Source organism: Martes martes (assembly GCF_963455335.1).
Source record: "Martes martes genome assembly, chromosome: 7".
Taxonomy (NCBI): Eukaryota; Metazoa; Chordata; class Mammalia; order Carnivora; family Mustelidae; genus Martes; species Martes martes.
The window spans coordinates 12,385,518-12,402,906 of NC_137894.1; the positions used below are offsets into that span (position 1 = coordinate 12,385,518).

General features: G+C 38.3%; 1 protein-coding gene across 6 annotated transcripts in view; it reads left to right on the forward strand.

The window, feature by feature from the left end:
• MCTP2 (multiple C2 and transmembrane domain containing 2) overlaps positions 1–17,389 on the forward strand; it is a 237,150-nt gene that overhangs the window by 213,542 nt on the left and 6,219 nt on the right. For 4 of the 6 annotated variants that reach the window (XM_080808083.1, XM_080808085.1, XM_080808084.1 and 1 more), the window contains 2 exons: positions 1,761–1,870; positions 13,383–13,492. In XM_080808083.1, coding sequence (XP_080664209.1) covers positions 1,761–1,870; positions 13,383–13,492 — 220 coding nt within the window. Of the gene's footprint in view, positions 1–1,760; positions 1,871–13,382; positions 14,568–17,389 lie in introns of those variants that run through there. The other 2 variants (XM_080808088.1, XM_080808086.1) reach the window with 2 other exon arrangements.

The following is a 17,389-nucleotide window of genomic DNA, read 5'->3' on the forward strand; positions in this document are numbered from 1 at the left end:
GAAATTTGAGTCATTTTCCAAGAAATTGTTTTGACCTGAAGTCTATGCTACTGAAAAGAGGAAGCTACTTTTGCCCTTTGGGTCAAATTCCCTAGTGCTTTCAAATCCTCCTTTATAAACATGAATACTTATGTAGCAGACAGAGATGGGTTTTCACCATTGTGCCCATTAATAGATGCGGCTGAGCATGAATTAGGTTGCTTCGGTGGTATATCTAATTTTTAATGCAAGCTGCTTGAAGAATTAGAGAGTAAAGGAACTAAGAAGTTTTAAATTGGGGTGAAAAACCACAAATGTCTTGCTAGTTTGATTTAACAAGAGGACACAATGAACCTGCTTTCTTCTATACAGATTGCTTGGATGAAGTAGTTCAGCCCAGATGGTAAGAGGTTCTTCAAATCACCCCAGCACCCTTTACTAAAGAGGGTCTGGCAGTAGTACATTCTAACCTCTGCCCTCCCCGTGGTCTGTTTCTGCCAAGTAGCTTCATAAACAGGGACAGGTGGGAGAAGGGAAGTTTGTGCTTTTGTGAAATTTCTGCCATATAGGTGCTTTTAGCCATAATCACTAACCGGGTGGTGGATTCGCCTTCCCACACAAGTTGTGTCCATTTTGATGGAACAGAGAATGCACAAGGAGAGTGAAGTCTTTTCTTTTGCTGTATAGAAGGTCATTCTTAAAATGCTGTCATAAATTTAGAAGGTTTTGCTTGATAACTTAGTACAATTCTAATTCAAGTAAAATTCTAGATAGAGAAAAATTTGAGGTTTTGGGTATTATATATTATATGTAGTGGCTACAATGACCCAGATAGACAAGAGCTGAGAGGAATACTAGCTAAATCCCAGTTCTAGTAGAGTTCCCAGGGACCTAGATTATGGTACCAGAATATAAGAATTTGTGTAAAAATACCACTTTAGAGAATCATCTTTTCTCCAACATTTGGGTAATTTATGAATTCTTTTTGTAAGTATTAGCTGCATAACATGGTAAAACACACCTGAGGTTTTCTATAAGCAAGATACAGACAATGGTCTTAGGAGGCTAAATTCTGGTTCACATGAAGAACTGGAGACTGAGGAAGATGAACATGTATTTGCTTCTACTTCTGTGAAGGAAAAGCCAGTCAATCATTGGCATCCTCCATGGGATAACCTGTGTAAGGAGCAGTGTCCAGCAGTGACTTTGTAGTCTGCCTCCAGGTGCCTACTCTGTTTCTGAGGTGGTTGCCAAAGGATGACTGAAACATTTGTCAGACTTGCAGTGTGTTCAAAACATGACTAAAAATGCAGCAGAGTTTGACAAAGAAGCCACAGTACTAGGAGACCTATCATCTGGATTTGCACCATACTGAAAACATATCTGAAGGACTGTGAGGGAATAAGGTAAGGTGAGCCGGCAGATAACCCTGTGAAGCCAGATCGGAAATCAGGGTCAGCCAAATGGAAGAGGTTGCCAAGTCCTCTGACAGAAGCAGTAGCTTCTACAGAGAAATGAAGCTCTTGGTTCTGTGGGAATTTCTACACATCATTTCCTCACACTGAGGTAGTGATTGAGACATAATGTGAATGGTTGCCTCTGAATGAGTGGGTAATGGTTCTTTGGAGTCAATAAATATTTTAAGTTGTGAAACATGTGATTCATCTCTTGGAGTCACTCTGTTCATCATAATCATGTTATTTTAACATGGTATAGTATCTTCTACAGCAGGACAATAAAAATGAAGTGACTGAGCTAAATCTTGCTTTTGTGTTTCCTAGGAATCCGAGAAAAAGGGCTTAATTGAGAGAATCTATATGGTACAGGATATTGTTTCAACTGTTCAAAACATCTTGGAGGAAATAGCTTCTTTTGGAGAAAGAATTAAAAAGTAAGTTCTACATTTGAGTTGTGTTTGAAGTAGAGCTGCCATGTATTTGGACAGTGGGGGTAAGAGGGTGGGGAGGGCAGGGATCAGTAAATGCAAAAACAAAAGAAACAAAAGCTACAGTGTTGGAGGGACCGTATTTATATGTGTTGGTTTGTTCTTTGGGCTTGTCAGCTTCACAGTTGGGTAGTGCCTTGGAACCGGGTTGACCATATGGCCAATTCACACCAATTGCCCCAGCATAATTATTTCACTCTCAAAAGTATCCTCGTTTGGGTGATAAATTATAGATAAAAAAAAAAAATAGAGTATCATATTCAGAAATAAAAAGGGAGGCAAATATGCTCTGAAACTGCCTTTTTCAACTAAAACATGGAACACAACAAATGCTTTTTTTCTCAACTTACCAAAGAGCCATACATAGCAAGTAGCATCATGGAAACAAAGATGGGAAGTTAATTCATCACTTAGGACAGGGGTCAACTGACTTTCTTTATGAGAGGCAATGAGTAAATATTTTCATCTTTGTGGACCACAACTACTCAACTCTATTAAGCACAAAAGCAGGCATCATTGATACCTAAACGAATGGCTGTGATATGTGTTCTAACAAAACTTTATTTACAAAAACAGGTGGCAGGCTAGAATTGACTTAAATCCAAACCATGGCTTGCCACTTCCTACCTTAGGTCACAAGGACTAAATCTCTAATGGAGTCTTGGTTGAGAAAGACTGTTTCTATGATTCATGTTTATTTTGTTTCAGACATCATGAACTCTTTTAACTTGGTCTTCATTTGGTACCAATGAACAGAGCAATTGAAACATTTTTTTCTTTTAACTTTAAACTTATTTCTTCAAATCCAGAACTATATCAATATCTACTTTCTGAAGATTCACTGATACCTTTTTTTTTCTTATTTTATTGTCCAGTATAGTTTCTTTTTTTTTTTTTTTTTTTTTTTTTTTAAAGATTTTATTTATTTATTTGACAGAGAGAGATCACAAGTAGGCAGAGAGACAGGCAGAGAGAGAGGGCAGGGGAAGCAGGCTCCCGCTGAGCAGAGAGCCTGATGTGGGACTCGATCCAGGGACCCTGAGATCATGACCTGAGCTCAAGGCAGAGGCTTAACCCACTGAGCCACCCAGGTGCCCCATTGTCCAGTATAGTTTCTTTAAGAAGAGAAGATAACATGCATGGGTAGGGGTGCCTGAGTGGTGCAGTTGGTTAAGTGTCTGACTCTTGGTTTCAGCTCAGGTCATGATCTCAGGGTCATAAGATCGAGTCTCATGTTGAGCTCCACGGTCAGTGCAGAGTCTGCTTGAGATTCTCTCTCCCTCTCGCTCTCCCTCTGCCCCTCCCATTCATGCTCTCTCTCTCTCTCTCTCAAATAAATAAATAAATCATTAAAAAAATTGCATGGATAAAGAAGAGATTAATGTTAATGCTAAAAGCCAAGGGAAAGTTTTATATATATCCAGATGGAGGGAAATCGGTAAGTTATAACAAACTTCAGGAAATATAAATAGCTAATATGGAACTTTGTGTGGACGCTGATCTTTCTCAGTTCCTTATCAAATCCAGTTTCTCTTGCGTGACCCTTTGTTGGCCTAATAAACATGTTTGTTTTGTTTATAAAGTAAGTTATGAATCATCTTAAATTTGGCTTTACTGAGTTTACATGTTGCTGTTCCCATTATCCATGTCTTAGAAGAAAAATTAAAGAGCAGAAGAGTTTTGCCTTACATATGTTGATGCCCACCTAGATTTCATATAAAATGACCCATGATTTCTGAAGTTACTCTCAAAATTGTTTAACGAAAACGTAAGTGACAAGAGGAAATGGTCAGATGATGAGGAGGGTATTATATTTCTCCCTTCATTCACTCATTAACTCTCAGTCCTGAGTGTCAGGCACTGACCTGGTCTAAGAATGAGAAATACTTCATAAAACCAGGATAATAACAACATCAGCTCAGGTCATGTGCCAGCCGGACGCTGTTGTAAACCCTTTACACATAATAATTTCTTTAAGAAGTTGCTGGAGGAATCAGATTAAATGATTCCAAGCGGCCTCTGGATTAAGGATTTTTAGTATATCCATTTTACAGATGAGAAAATGGAATCACAGAGTGATTAACTCTAGCTCAGGGTCACAGAACTACAAAGCAAAGAAGCTTAGATTTGAACCTGCCCTCACTATTGCACTACAATGCCATTTTCCTGCGGGGATCGATTTTGTAGTGAGGAGGAACAGTAATAACTAGAATCCAGTTGCATTGATGAGAGGTAGAGATAAGATGGGGTGGCAGGGGAGACCTGACCAGCCCAGAAAGGGGTGTAGGAGAGAGAAAGACAGACAGGGGGCATCTCTGAAGAAGGGACATCTTATCAGTAAGTCTGATAACAGGAAGAGATAGCTGAGCAAAGAGTTAATGAGTGGAGACTTCAGTTGGTGGGAGACTGTGCAAAGGTTCAAATCCCAAGACTGTGCTAGATCCAGGGAGATGCCTGGGGTTTCATATGTCTGTGTGACAGCAGATGGTAGTGCTCATGCTTGAAGCTCATACAGGACCCTGAGTGGGTGGAAAAAGTCAATGGAAAAAACTGGATGAGGGACATTCTGGCAGCAAGAAGGATAAAAGGATGTGGAGCAGGGGCAAGACAGAGGAAGGAAGGCCATGGCGTTTAGTAAAACCGTCTCCACACTGGAAGGTCTCGAATAGACAAATGTGGCTGTTGTGCGATTGATAATGGTCAAGGGAATGTGTCTGATGAGAGAAGGAGGCAGGGTGATTTAAACAGGCCCCCATCTCTGCAGTGCGTCTGAGGGGCAGCTGTGCCCGGCACAGCTGTGGTGGCCACGGCTGAGACGTATTTTCAGCCATGAACAGGGTACTGTTCTGCCCAGCTGCAGCACAGGAAGGCAGGCTCATAAGTCTCCACTCCTATTAATTCTTGGGCCATTCATTACCACAGTGACCTTAAAGTTCCTTCTGGGCATTCAAGTGGGATGGCATGTGTAACTCTGTCGGAATTCCATTGTAATTCAGTATTGAAGGACCAGGAAAACTTTTACCCAACTTCTGGCAACTAGTAAATAAGTAAGCTTGCATAAAACTCAGAGCAGGGCTTTCCAGTTTCTGACCCGGAAGACCCCAATCGTATTGCATCTACATGGCACAAACGACATTTTCTTTTTCTACTCTTCTCTACTTTCTCTAATTACCTTCTCTAATATTATACAAATTTCAAATGTATATCTGTAACAGGCTAAAATATTTACTGAACAGGGCTCATCTTATATTGTCTCAAATAGCAGGCTAGATGGGTCAGACGAGGGCTTTATTTTATGTCTTCTCATTATGGAGGGTTGTCTTCAACACGTGTATCTTTGAGTGGCTAAGGAAATCTCTGCACAGGAGAATGAGAAACCTAGGACAGGAAAGTCATCCCTGCAGACTTTCCAGAGTGCCGTTTGGAAGGTGCATTCATCAGAAGGAGAACTTCTCTAGATGGGAGGTGATGCTGAGAAGTACTAGGCACTAAAGATGAAGAAGAAGGTTAATTAAGCATAGCTTGGATTGCCGTGAAGACGTGGGGAGTGGTAGAGTAATTCACCTTCTGTTTATTCTGAGACTGGTATGTCGAAAGGACAAAGAATGAAGGCAGAAAAACCAAAGAGTGGGCCAGACACGAGGTAGAGGAGAAGGTTCACAAGCTGGAGTAAAAACCATGCCTCGTGAATGAAAGCATCATGTGGGGTCCATAATGAAAGAATAATCTGTAGGATTATATGATCAGTCATTTCTGTGTCCATGGGTAGAAGAGTGAGAAGACCTCATTTGTCCTCGCCTGGGAAGTGAGGAAAATCAAGATTCCATGGACATAAGAGTCAACTAGTGGGACATCCATTTGGGGGAGGAACTACAGGATGGAGCTGTTACCCCCTTTACTGGATGTGGACACACTCATTTTTTTTAGGGCTTTGGACCTTTGAAAATGATATTCTTAGGACATGTTACTAAGCCTGAATGGTTGAAGGAAGGAAGGGGATTCGTTGAATTTTTTCTTTTTTCACTAATTGAAAGGTTTGGCTCATTTGTCTCATTACTGTCTAAGTCAGGGATTCCTTTCTTAGGAGTTTAGGGAGCTCTCAAGTTAGGGAAATTAGGGAAGTTGTGGAAGTTTGATTTTGAGATGGAAAATGTTTTGTTTTGTTTTGTTTTTTAACCTTGGGTGTTCTGTGAAAACCAGCCCAAGATACTCTATGTTAATGGAGAGAAGGTCTAGTAAGTTCTTGAGTGTTAGAGGATTTACAGTAAAATGTCTTTGAACTAAGTCCTCAGTATAAACAGGAGTATTAATTTAAGTGAGAAAAATGTACACCTTTTTACAGTTTCGAAAGTGCCTACTATAGAACTGCCGTTCTGTAGTCAGCTCTGGACCTGACTTTCTGAATTCAGATCCCAATTCTGTCACTTGTACTGAGAGTAAGTGATTTAATGCCAGTTACTTAACTTTTATGAGTCAGAGTCCTCATTTGTAGAATGGGAGTAATAACGGTTCCTACTTCATAACATTTTTGGAAGAATTAGATGAATTAGTGCATATCAAGAGCTCAGACTAGTGGATGGCATGTATTATTCACTGAAGAATATTGATTGTTATGAATATTATTTTTGGCAAACTGCCTTGACTTTCTTTTTCCATGTCTTAAATTAAAAAAAAAACAAAATTAAAAAATAAATATCTCCCTTTTTAAAAAAAAAGTTTTATTTTTTATTTTTAAAAGATTTTATTTATTTATTTGACAAAAGACAGAGCAGGAATACAAGCAGGGGGAGTGGGAGAGGGAGAAGCAGGCTTCCCGCCGGGCAGGGAGCCTGATGCAGGGCTCAATCCCAGGACCCCGGGATCATGACCTGAGCCGAAGGCAGATGCTTAATGACTGAGCCACCCAGGTGCCCCTAAAAAAACTTTTAAACATTTTCTGCTAGAATTGTGGGTTGCTGAAGGGAAAACGCAGGAGTTAACTGATTTGGCTGTTGGGAGAGTGATCTGACAGGGTGTTTGTGAGAGTGTCTGATATACATCTTCATTAGAAATGAAACACCCAACACTAATACACATGGCCCATCATACACTTGCACACACAACCAACCACTGAGATCTTTATAAGGGTTGCATTAATTGGAAAATAATTGACATCTTGATAAAATTTTGAGTCTTCTCATAAAGTCTTCTATTTAGGTCATTTTGAATTTATGTCAGTACTATTTTAGAGTTTTATGTATAGAGGTTTCACACATTTTTGTGAGATAAATTCCCAAGTACTTGATTAGTTTCATGATAATCTTTTTTTCAGATTTCATCCTCTATTTATTGCTAAGATATAGAAGTGAAATTAATTTTCCTACATTGACTTTGTATCTATAAACTTTGGTAAACTTAGTTATCTTGATTTTTATCTGAAGACTATTATTATTTTCTATTGCATAGACATATTATCTGGGATAATTTTTTCTTCCTTATTTTCCAATCCTTACACATTTTTCTATGTTTCCTTGCTTTATTGAACCAGCTACTAGCTCTAGTACCATGTTGAACAGAATTGGTGTTGGTGAACATTCTTTTCTCCTGTATGATATTAGAGAAAAAAACTTTCAACATTTCACTCTAAGAAGGATATTTGCTCTAGGTATTTGTAAAGATGCTTTATCAGATTAAAGAAGTTCCCTTTTATTTTTAATTTACTGAGAGTTTTTATTGTGAATGTGAGTTTTGTCAAACTTTTTCCTACATTCATTGGCATGATAATTTTTTTCCTTTATTTTTGCTAACGTGGTCTATTATTGTTTTGGTTTCTAAATGTTAAGCCAGTCTTCCGTATATGGAATAAACCCAACTTTGCCATGCTATACACTCTCTTCATATATTGCTGTATTTTATTTACTATTACTTTGTTAGGATTTTTGCAGCTATAATCATTAATGAGATTTGAGCTGTAATTTTCTGTTCTTAAATTCCTTACGGAGAGATTATTCTAGGCTCACGCAACATGTGGGAGTGTTCTCTCTTTATCATTATCTGGAAGAGTTTGCATAAGCCTGGTGTCTTTTTTTAAAAGATTTTACTTATTTATTCGACACAGAGAGAGATCACAAGTAGGCAGAGAGACAGGCAGAGAGGGAGGGAGGGAAGCAGGCTCCCCGCCGAGCAGAAAGCCCCTGGGGCTTGATCCCAGGATCCAGGGATCATGACCTGAGCCAAAGCAGAGGCTTTAACCCACTGAGCCACCCAGGCACCCAAGCCTGGTGTCATTACTTCTTTTAAGATTCAATGGAATTTGCTGGTGAAGCATCTGGGCCCAAAGTTTTCTTTTAGGAAGGATTTTAGTTGAATATTCCATTTTTGTAAATTATATAGATGTATTCAGCAATTCTGTTTCTTCTCACATCTGTAAGCTGTCCTTTTCTGAGTTCATCCATTTCACTTGAATTCTCTACTTTTTGATATAAAGTTGTTAATAAAATCCTCTTTAATTTAATAAAATCCTACCTTTAATGTCACTAGGATCTGTAGCATTGTCCACTTTTTTATGCTTGATACTTTTTTAAAGGGGGAGGTGGGTAGCAGGAGGTTGAGAGAAAAAGTCTTAAGCAGGCTCCATGCCTAGCATAGACCCAACATGGGGCTTGATCTCACAACCCTGAGATCATGACCTAAGCCAAAATCAAAAGTCACTGCTTAATGGACTGAGCTACACAGGCAACTCTATGCTTGATGTTAATTGTGTTTTCCTTTATTTCTTGATCAGATTTATGAATTATGATAGTCTTTAGAAAGAACTGTTATTGGCCTTTGTTAATCTTCCCTGCTACCTGTTTTTTTTTTCATTAATCACTAATACTCTTTTTTATTCCTTTCTTCCTTTTACTTCCCTTGGGATTAATTTAGCATTTTTTTCCTAACGAAAGATAGATCACTGGATTACTTACTTTCAATCATTCTATTTCCAAACATTTAAGAGCATTTTAAGCTCTACAGTTTCCTATAAGCATAACTTTAGCTCCAGGCCAGACGTTTTGGTGTTGATATTTTCATTATCATTCAAGTTTAGTAAAAACTTTTTTTCCAACTTTCTATTTTTATTGCTTCCATGGTGAAGAAATATATTGCTTAATTTCCAAGTATATGGAGATTTTCTGGTTATCTTTTTGTTTCTGATTTCTAACTTAATTGCTTTATGGTCAGAAAATATTGATCAAGAAAATGGCCTACTTCTGTAAACTCTCCATGTGAGCTTAGAAAAGTTATTGACTGTGTGTGTGTGTGTGTGTGTATGTGTGTGTGTGTGTGTGTGTGTATATATATATATACACACACATACATATATATATGCATTGATTAATTTTGTTGATTGTGTTCAGTCTTTTGTATTTATACTGATTTTTATTTTTTATTGACTTCTTGTATCAATTGGTTAAAGATGTGTGTTAAAACTTCCCACCATGGATTTATCTGTATCTCCTTATAGCTTGGCTAGTCTTTGCTTTCTGTATTCAAAAGCTGTATTATTTGGGTTGTACGTTTTATTTTAAAGATTTTATTTATTTATTTAAGGAGAGCGAGTGAGCAAGGGGGAGGAACAGAGAGAATCTCAAGCAGACTCCTTGCTGAGCGCAGAGCCCAACATGGGGCTCAATCTTACCACCCTGATATCATGACCTGAGCCAAAATCAACAGTTAAATGCTTAACCGACTGAGTCACCCAAGTGCTTCTGGGACATACATATTAAAATTGCTATACTTTCCTACTGAATTGGATCATTACTAGGAGGTGACCTATTTATATCTAAGCAATAAATGAAATTTTACCTTAATATCTTAACTAGTAATAATATGGCTATACCATCTCCTGCTTGTTGGTTTCCTCATAATATATAATTTCCTGTTATTTTCTTTCAACCTGTTTATGTTTTAGATCTCTTTCTAAAGAAAAGATTGTCTAAAGACAGTCACTTTTAGTTGAAACATGTAGTCCATTCAAATTTAATGTGGTTACTAATATATTTAGATTTAAATTTGTGGTTTTCATTGTTTTTTTGTCCTTGTGATGAGTATTTTTTTATTCTCATCTGTATTTTTTATCTATTTGCTCAGAATGTAAGGATTCTATTGCTCTTCTTTTAGTTGTTACCCTAGAGTTTACAGCATGACTCAGCACATCCCAATATAAATTGTTAACTTTTATTGTCTTCCCACTCAGGAACCTTCTTTATTTATTTATTTTTTAAAGATTTTATTTATTTATTTGACAGACAGATCACAAGTAGGCAGAGAGGCAGGCAGAGAAGGGAGGAAGCAGGCTCCCTGCTGAGCAGAGAGCCCGATGCGGGGCTTGATCCCAGGACGCTGGGATCATGACCTGAGCCGAAGGCAGTGGGTTTAACCCACTGAGCCACCCAGGCGCCCCAGGAACCTTCTTAATCTATGGTATTTATCCATTGATTTGTATCCAGGATCTGCTACTATGGCTCTGCTTTCAAAAAACAAAACAAAATGAAAAAATTAGGGCATAAAGGTTCATGTTTGTTTTTACTTATTTAATTGTAATTGATTGATTTCATATTTTGTTTTTATTTTTATTATAAGTATGGCATACATCCATTATCAAAGTAATCAACCAGCATGCCCCCTTTATTCTCTGAACTTTCTTTTCTTCCCCTTCTTTTTGTCATATTGAACTATCATTAACAACTTGGAGTATATCCATCAGAGGTTCCTTTTCAGGATAAAAACTATATATGTGGTATTTGTGAATCTGTAAATTTATTAATAAATGCATATATGCATATGCATATATATACACACACATACCCATTTTTTAATGCAATTTATTTTTTCACCGTATCTAGCTTTGAGCCTCTCTGTTGGGGGAAAGGGGTATTTGTGTGGGTATCCTTTTTATGATCTCACTGTTTTTTAAAGATAGATGCAGTTGCAACTTTATGCTAAGAAAAAGAGAGAATAAAGGTTATCTAAGTCTGTGTGTATATAGTAGATTCTTAATAAATGCTGAATTGAACAAAAAAAAAATCTGTATAATATTGCCGAGTAGAAATCTACTTAGATTTTTCCCTTTATTTAGATATTGTGCTATTAATGATACTGAAGCTATTAACTTTTTTAACAACTAGCAACCATTACTGTGCCGTTGATGCATTGCCCCAGCATCCTTGTGCAAGGAGATCTGTAGGTTAAACTTCCTGCCATGGTATGATTTGGATCATTAGGAGGTCCATATAACATGTCTCCAAATGTGAAATCGCCCTCCAAAAAGTTCAGCTAGAAGTTGTACTGTGGAAGAGAGGAGTCAGAAATGGACCAATGTTTATGTATAAATTTAGAATAGCATAGAAAAAGGCATGAGGAAGGAGTGGGGAAAATATCAATTATTCATTTTGTTGATGTCAAGGTGCTGGACTGGGGAAGTTTTCCATAAGTGCTACCAAATCCAGAAATCAGCCAGGGAAAACACTGATAAATTTGGTCATGTAGAATGCATAATTTTATATTTAAAAGTGTATAAACCACACAAAAAAGACAAGAAAGTAACACATTGGGAAAAGCACTGTAACAAATATGACAAAGGATTGATTTCTTTAGTATCCAAAGAGATATTTTAAATCACTGAGGAAAAAATCAAGCAAAAACAGCTCAAGGCACAATAGGCAAATCGTAACTGCTTTCCATTTTCCGAGTTTTTACAATGTGCTAAAAACAGAATGTGCTAGCTACCTTACGTGCAAGTTCTTGTTTAGTTCTGGCAGAACTCTATGATAGAGATATTACTATTATTATATACATTTTGCAGAGCAGAAATGTTGGTGCAGATTGATTAAATCACTTTCCTGTAGCTAATTAGAGATGGAGCCTGAACTCAATCCAATGTCAGTTTGCGTAAAATTCCATTTTCTTAAGCACTTTCCCAAATAGTGGCACCTCACAAAGAAACAAACTAGAAATCACTTGAGAAACAAATTACATGCATATTAAAAGTCTTTAAATTTGCTTATAATTTTAAAAACTGAGAAATTAAAAATACACATACCTCTCTATGGGCAAAGATTAAAAACACTGATAGCAGTCTGTTACAAGAGGGTGAGGTGACTGGGTTTTTCTTAGACTCTTCATGGAATTGTGGTTATTTACAATACAAGATAAAAATCTCTCTCAGCCTCAATTTGCTCATGTGTAAAATGGGGATAATCTTTACTTGGAAGAATTATGATGACCATCCAATTATGATATGAAAAATATTAGCACACTGGCACATATTAAGTGCCCAACAGCTTTTATATGTTTAGTCCCCCACTATCCTCCTGCATGTACACACACACACACAAACACACACATACACCTCCCACCAGAAAACAAAAACAAAGAGACAAATCTCTTTGTATTCCTAGCACAAGGCCAAGGGTCAATGTCAGTGAAGCTAAACCATGTAAGTGAAGCCAAAGACCAGGAAAAAGAAGGACCCTACCTCTCATGGGCTCTTCGCAGGACGTGGGATTTCCAGATCATCTTCTAGGACCGTGCAAGGATTTCCACTGTTTGTTCAATTCTGCATCCCGTGTTCTAGATCTCCATTTGCACACAAGTCAAAGGAGGCAATGGATATGCTGAAGGAGCCAGGGGCCCCGTGGAAATAACATGTGGTCATATAATCTGAGTTATCTCTGGATTGGGGGCATAAGGGTTTATGGTTACATGCCTCGAGCCCGTTTCCCTGGTAACCTAGAGCCAACGAGTCGAAAAATTCTAAAAATAAGTAATTAGAAAACACAAAAGTTGGGGTGGGTGCCTGGGTGGCTCAGTCAGTTTAGTGTCGGACTCTTGATTTCGGCTCAGGTCATGATCTCAGGGTCATGAGATCGAGTCCCGTGTGGGGCTCTGTGCTGAGCGTGGAGCTTGATTGAGATTCTCTCCCTCTCCTTTTGCTCGTCCGCCTCCCCCCAACTTGTATACTCTCTCTCTCAAAAAGAAAAAAAAAAAGAGAAAACAAAGCAAAACAAAAGCACCAGGACACCTTAATAATATCCTCCCTTTTCTAAATATTTACTGGAAACTGTGTCTTCACCGAGAGAATTGTTGACTTTGACGTGACCTCACTGATCTTTCATTTTGAAGATCTCCATGCACTGAGTCATCATGACCTTCATTGTGGGTGGGGGCCGAGTCTTCCCTTAAAGACTGTTGGCTCCAGGAGGGCAAAGTCACCAGGACTCTGACATGTTGGCTGGAGGTTGGTCTCGGTTGGCTTCCCCTCAGGACCTCAGCAATGTTTTTGCCATCCCCAGCTTGGCAGACCTTTCTCTCCAGATTTTAGAGAGATTTCTCCAGTAGACCTTTTTCATTTGTGTAGCTAAGAAATAAACATGGCAAGATGACTATGTAGACACTTTAGAGCATCAGAGAAAATGACATTGATGTGCTTTGTCTGCAGCACGTTTAACTGGACGGTCCCGTTCCTCTCGTTCCTGGCCTGTCTGATCCTGGCAGTGGCCACCATCATTTTGTATTTTATTCCACTCCGCTACATCGTTTTAATCTGGGGTAAGTCTAGCACGGTCCTTTCGCTAGCGGTCAATTTCAGGTAAGAACCCATGACTCATTTGTCAAGTGCGACCATAAACTTTAAATGTGCTCTTATTGGCAATTAAACATGAGATTAAGGAAGGAATTTTGGGAACAAAAACTTCCAGGACCTCCCTGAAAAGGCCAGTTGCCCGAACGATCAGCAGAGATATTTATAGGCCTCTTGTATAATTGCAATCAAATAAAAATGTGATTGTGCATGAGATTTCCCTTTGGGCTCTCGTAGTCATAAATAGTCTCGAATAATATATTGCGGTGGCCCGGTAACTTTCAGGCAACATTGTTATTCCAACAGTGAGCAAACACCTGCATCTCGCCCTTTATATTATGTAAAAGTGGATCTGGCCCCTGCCAAGGTGCTTCTGACACTCCATCTCTCCTGGAGGAAAAATAATCTAACCTCATACTTCAATCCAGAAACAGTAGAGAGGAAGGGAGGTGGTTACTCCCTACCCAGTGCCTGAAAGAAGAGGAAGCCATAATTTAGCAGGGTAAACGATGTGCCTATATAAAGTTTAGCTGCTTTAAAAAAAAAAAAAAAAGTAGTAACAAAAATCACAAACTCGAAATAAATGGCATGACTTGATTTACTACTCAAGTTAGCATTTGGACAAAAGACAAGAAGCTTTGTGAATATTTGTGTCTGCTGTTGGGTGGGCTTCTGGGTTGATAGAAGGAGTGTGCATTGCAGTGAATTAATTGCTGGAGAAGCAGTCAACTCTTTTCCCTAAGAGTCTGCCAGTCATAGTTTTCCATTCCTTGGCTCCTGTGACTACTGCTGAATTCTCAATCATAGCCACCCCCTTCTAGGGACCGTCAGATGGTAAGGGGTTCAGAGAAGTTACCACCTACAAGTGATTGCATTAAGATGCATTCATCTTTAAGCAAAAGCTGAGAGCTTGCAAATGTCAGATACAAGCTACAGCCTTTCTAAAACCATTAAATGTAGACCTTTTCAAAGAGAACCCACAGGAGTAGAATCCTGCTGATGAGAAAAGCCAAATGTAGACATTGTGAATTGGGAAAAGTCATCAAAAAAAAAAAAAAGAGAGTAATTTGTAAAACTTAAGTAGAATAATTTTGAGAGAGCATAAGGCACTGGTTCTCTGTTTCATCCAGGTAGTGAAAATCCCATATAAAGAAGTGTCTCTCTTTTATAGCAAGAGAGAGAACCTGAGAAAAGAAAAAGATATTCTAATTTGAAAGAATTAAAAGAATTAAAAGAAAAAGATACTCTTGATGACCCTCACTCTTGGCAAAAGTCTTCTATCCGTAGTTTCTTTCTTACATACTTACTTCTATCCATAGTTAGTTTCTCTATTTTGCAACAATGCTAGCATTGATCTGTAGACTCTAAGAGAACATGAAGCTCTTCAGGGTCCATTGATCAAGAAGAAACATTTTATGGGGTGCCTGGGTGACTTAGTAGGTTAAGCCTCTGCCTTCGGCTCAGGTTATGATCTCAGGATCCTGGGATTGAGCCCTGCATTGGGCTCTCTGCTCAGCGGGGAGCCTGCTTCCCCCTCTCCCTCTGCCTGCCTCTCTGCCTGCTTGTGCTCTCTCTCTCTGTCAACTAAATAAATAAAATCTTTTAAAAAAACACAAATGTTTAAAAAGAGAAGAAGAAACATTTTATAAAAGTATTTCCTTGAATGCCTTGTATGTACTAAATGTTATCTATATAGACTGAATAACCTCAGTCTTTCTTAATTGTTTTTCATTAAGAATTAGTTTGCAAATCCATTTACTGGTTACATTTTTAAAAAACAGATCTTAAAGCTGTTGTCTGACCCTAACCAGAAAATGATTCAAAATTACTATAATCATTTGGCCAATATTTTGTTCATTTTTAAGCTGGCGTAAGTCAATTGCATGGTCGGCTTGTCAAACACTTTCTCAGGATCTTATCTTTCTGGTACATACTTGACTTACTTTTCTGCATCTTTCCCTCGACAAAGGGGTCTATACTCTATTTCCTCCTTTGATCATCAGTGTTGGAATTCCAGTCCCTCTTTCTGTTTATCCCAAATTGCTTTGACTTTTGATCTTATCCTCCAAGATCTTGGCAGCTTTCCAACAACAACTTTTTGCATCTCATTAATGAGATATTGCTCTATTTATCGTTTCGCTTATGGATGAAATTATTAAGTAGCATGGAGTTTATTATATTCTCCTGAGCTGACGGTAACCCTTTGAGCTTTGTCTTTTGTGTCTGGTTCTTTAGTTGTATGTTCTGGACAGGGGCTTATAGTTTATTGATGAGCTCACCGTATGTAATGTAGTCAAAAGCCTTGACAATCAGAATATGCTCTGTTGCCTCATTGAGTAAAACCTGCCATGCCATCCTGGAATGTACTCGGCAATTCTATTAGGACTTCATTTCCAAGATGAATTTGTTATGAGCTACATGGATCCAGGACATTCCTTTGCACATCTCCTATATGACTGAATTCTTGGTAGAGATTGTGTCCTATAGAAGATAACTTCATATGTTTTCCATTTCTATGGTTCCTTTTACCAGGATCAGAAAATCGTTTCTTATTCTGAGTTACTTACTCATTTTCTTTGAGTCCTTAAAGTGGTGAGTTAAGATCCTAAAAAAATTTTTTGTTCCTTTGGTCTGCCTTTTTTAACCCTTTGAAACAAAATTACTTAACCGTATGTTCTGTATTTCCAGATTCTATTCCCCCAAATAATATTTTTGTAGAAATACTTACTAAGTACCAGGATTATTTAACATAAGCCCCTGAAAAGCAACCTGATTTCATAGTGACCATAAGAAATATTCCTTGACTCACCAATTTCATTTTAAGGTTTTGAAGGGTGAGACATTTTTCTTTCCTCTTTAACCTGTAATTCCCATGGAAGTTACATATAGGTAGTAGATCTTTAACAAGTACCTGACAAATATTTCATGTGTCTGCATATTTCACCCCTGCGATTTACTGGGATGGCATTTCTTTTGAGCCCACCACCCACCCCTCTCGTGTGGGAGTGTAGATTTCAAAAATGGCGTGAAAAGTGGCTTAAGAGGGATATTTGACATTTTCTGAAGGAAACGGTATCTACTGAATTTTGATCACCTATTTGGTGTATTTCTAGAAGGCAAGGCACTTCTTTGGATAAGATCCCATGTGGGTTTTCTGCCGCTTTTGAGAGGTTTCCCATATTCTTTTCATTCTGTTCTTCACCATAGATGCTTCTGGTCCGGGGTACTTCTGTCATTCCAAAGTAGATAAGAACTCCCAAAGCTAGATTTTGAACTTCTTGAAAAGAAGATCCATGACTTATTAAACTTCATTTCTCCGTTTGACAACACAGTGTCTTTTATGTGGCAGGCACCTACTGTTTGATACATGAGCAAGCAAGGACCCTCCACCCCATCTCAACACTCCCGCCAATGTACTGAGTCAGGGCTGCATGCTAGGCACTCATACAGGTATTTGAAAAATAGTGTTATAATTCTGTTTCAAGTGGTTTTATTCACCTGTGGCCATATGTGCCAAGCAGTCAGGCAATTTTTCCAACTTTCTCCGAGAGATTTCTTTTTTTAACTGGATATTGCTCATTCCACTCCACTGATCGCTTCAGTCTGTGATCTGGGACCATTAAATGGTAGTGTCTTTGCCACATGTTATCCCTTGGTATTTGGATCCTACTCCTTTGGGTGTGCTAAAACATTAAGATTCACAGCAGATAGGCCCTCTGCCTATCTGTATTAAGGTTAAACACATCTAAAGGCTCGTCTGTCACGCTGATAAAGGTACGATTTCCAAATCTGGGTGTGTGTGCTCACATGCCTAATAATATAATCCCTTTGTTTTTTGGCTTGTTGACATCTCGAGCCATGATGGT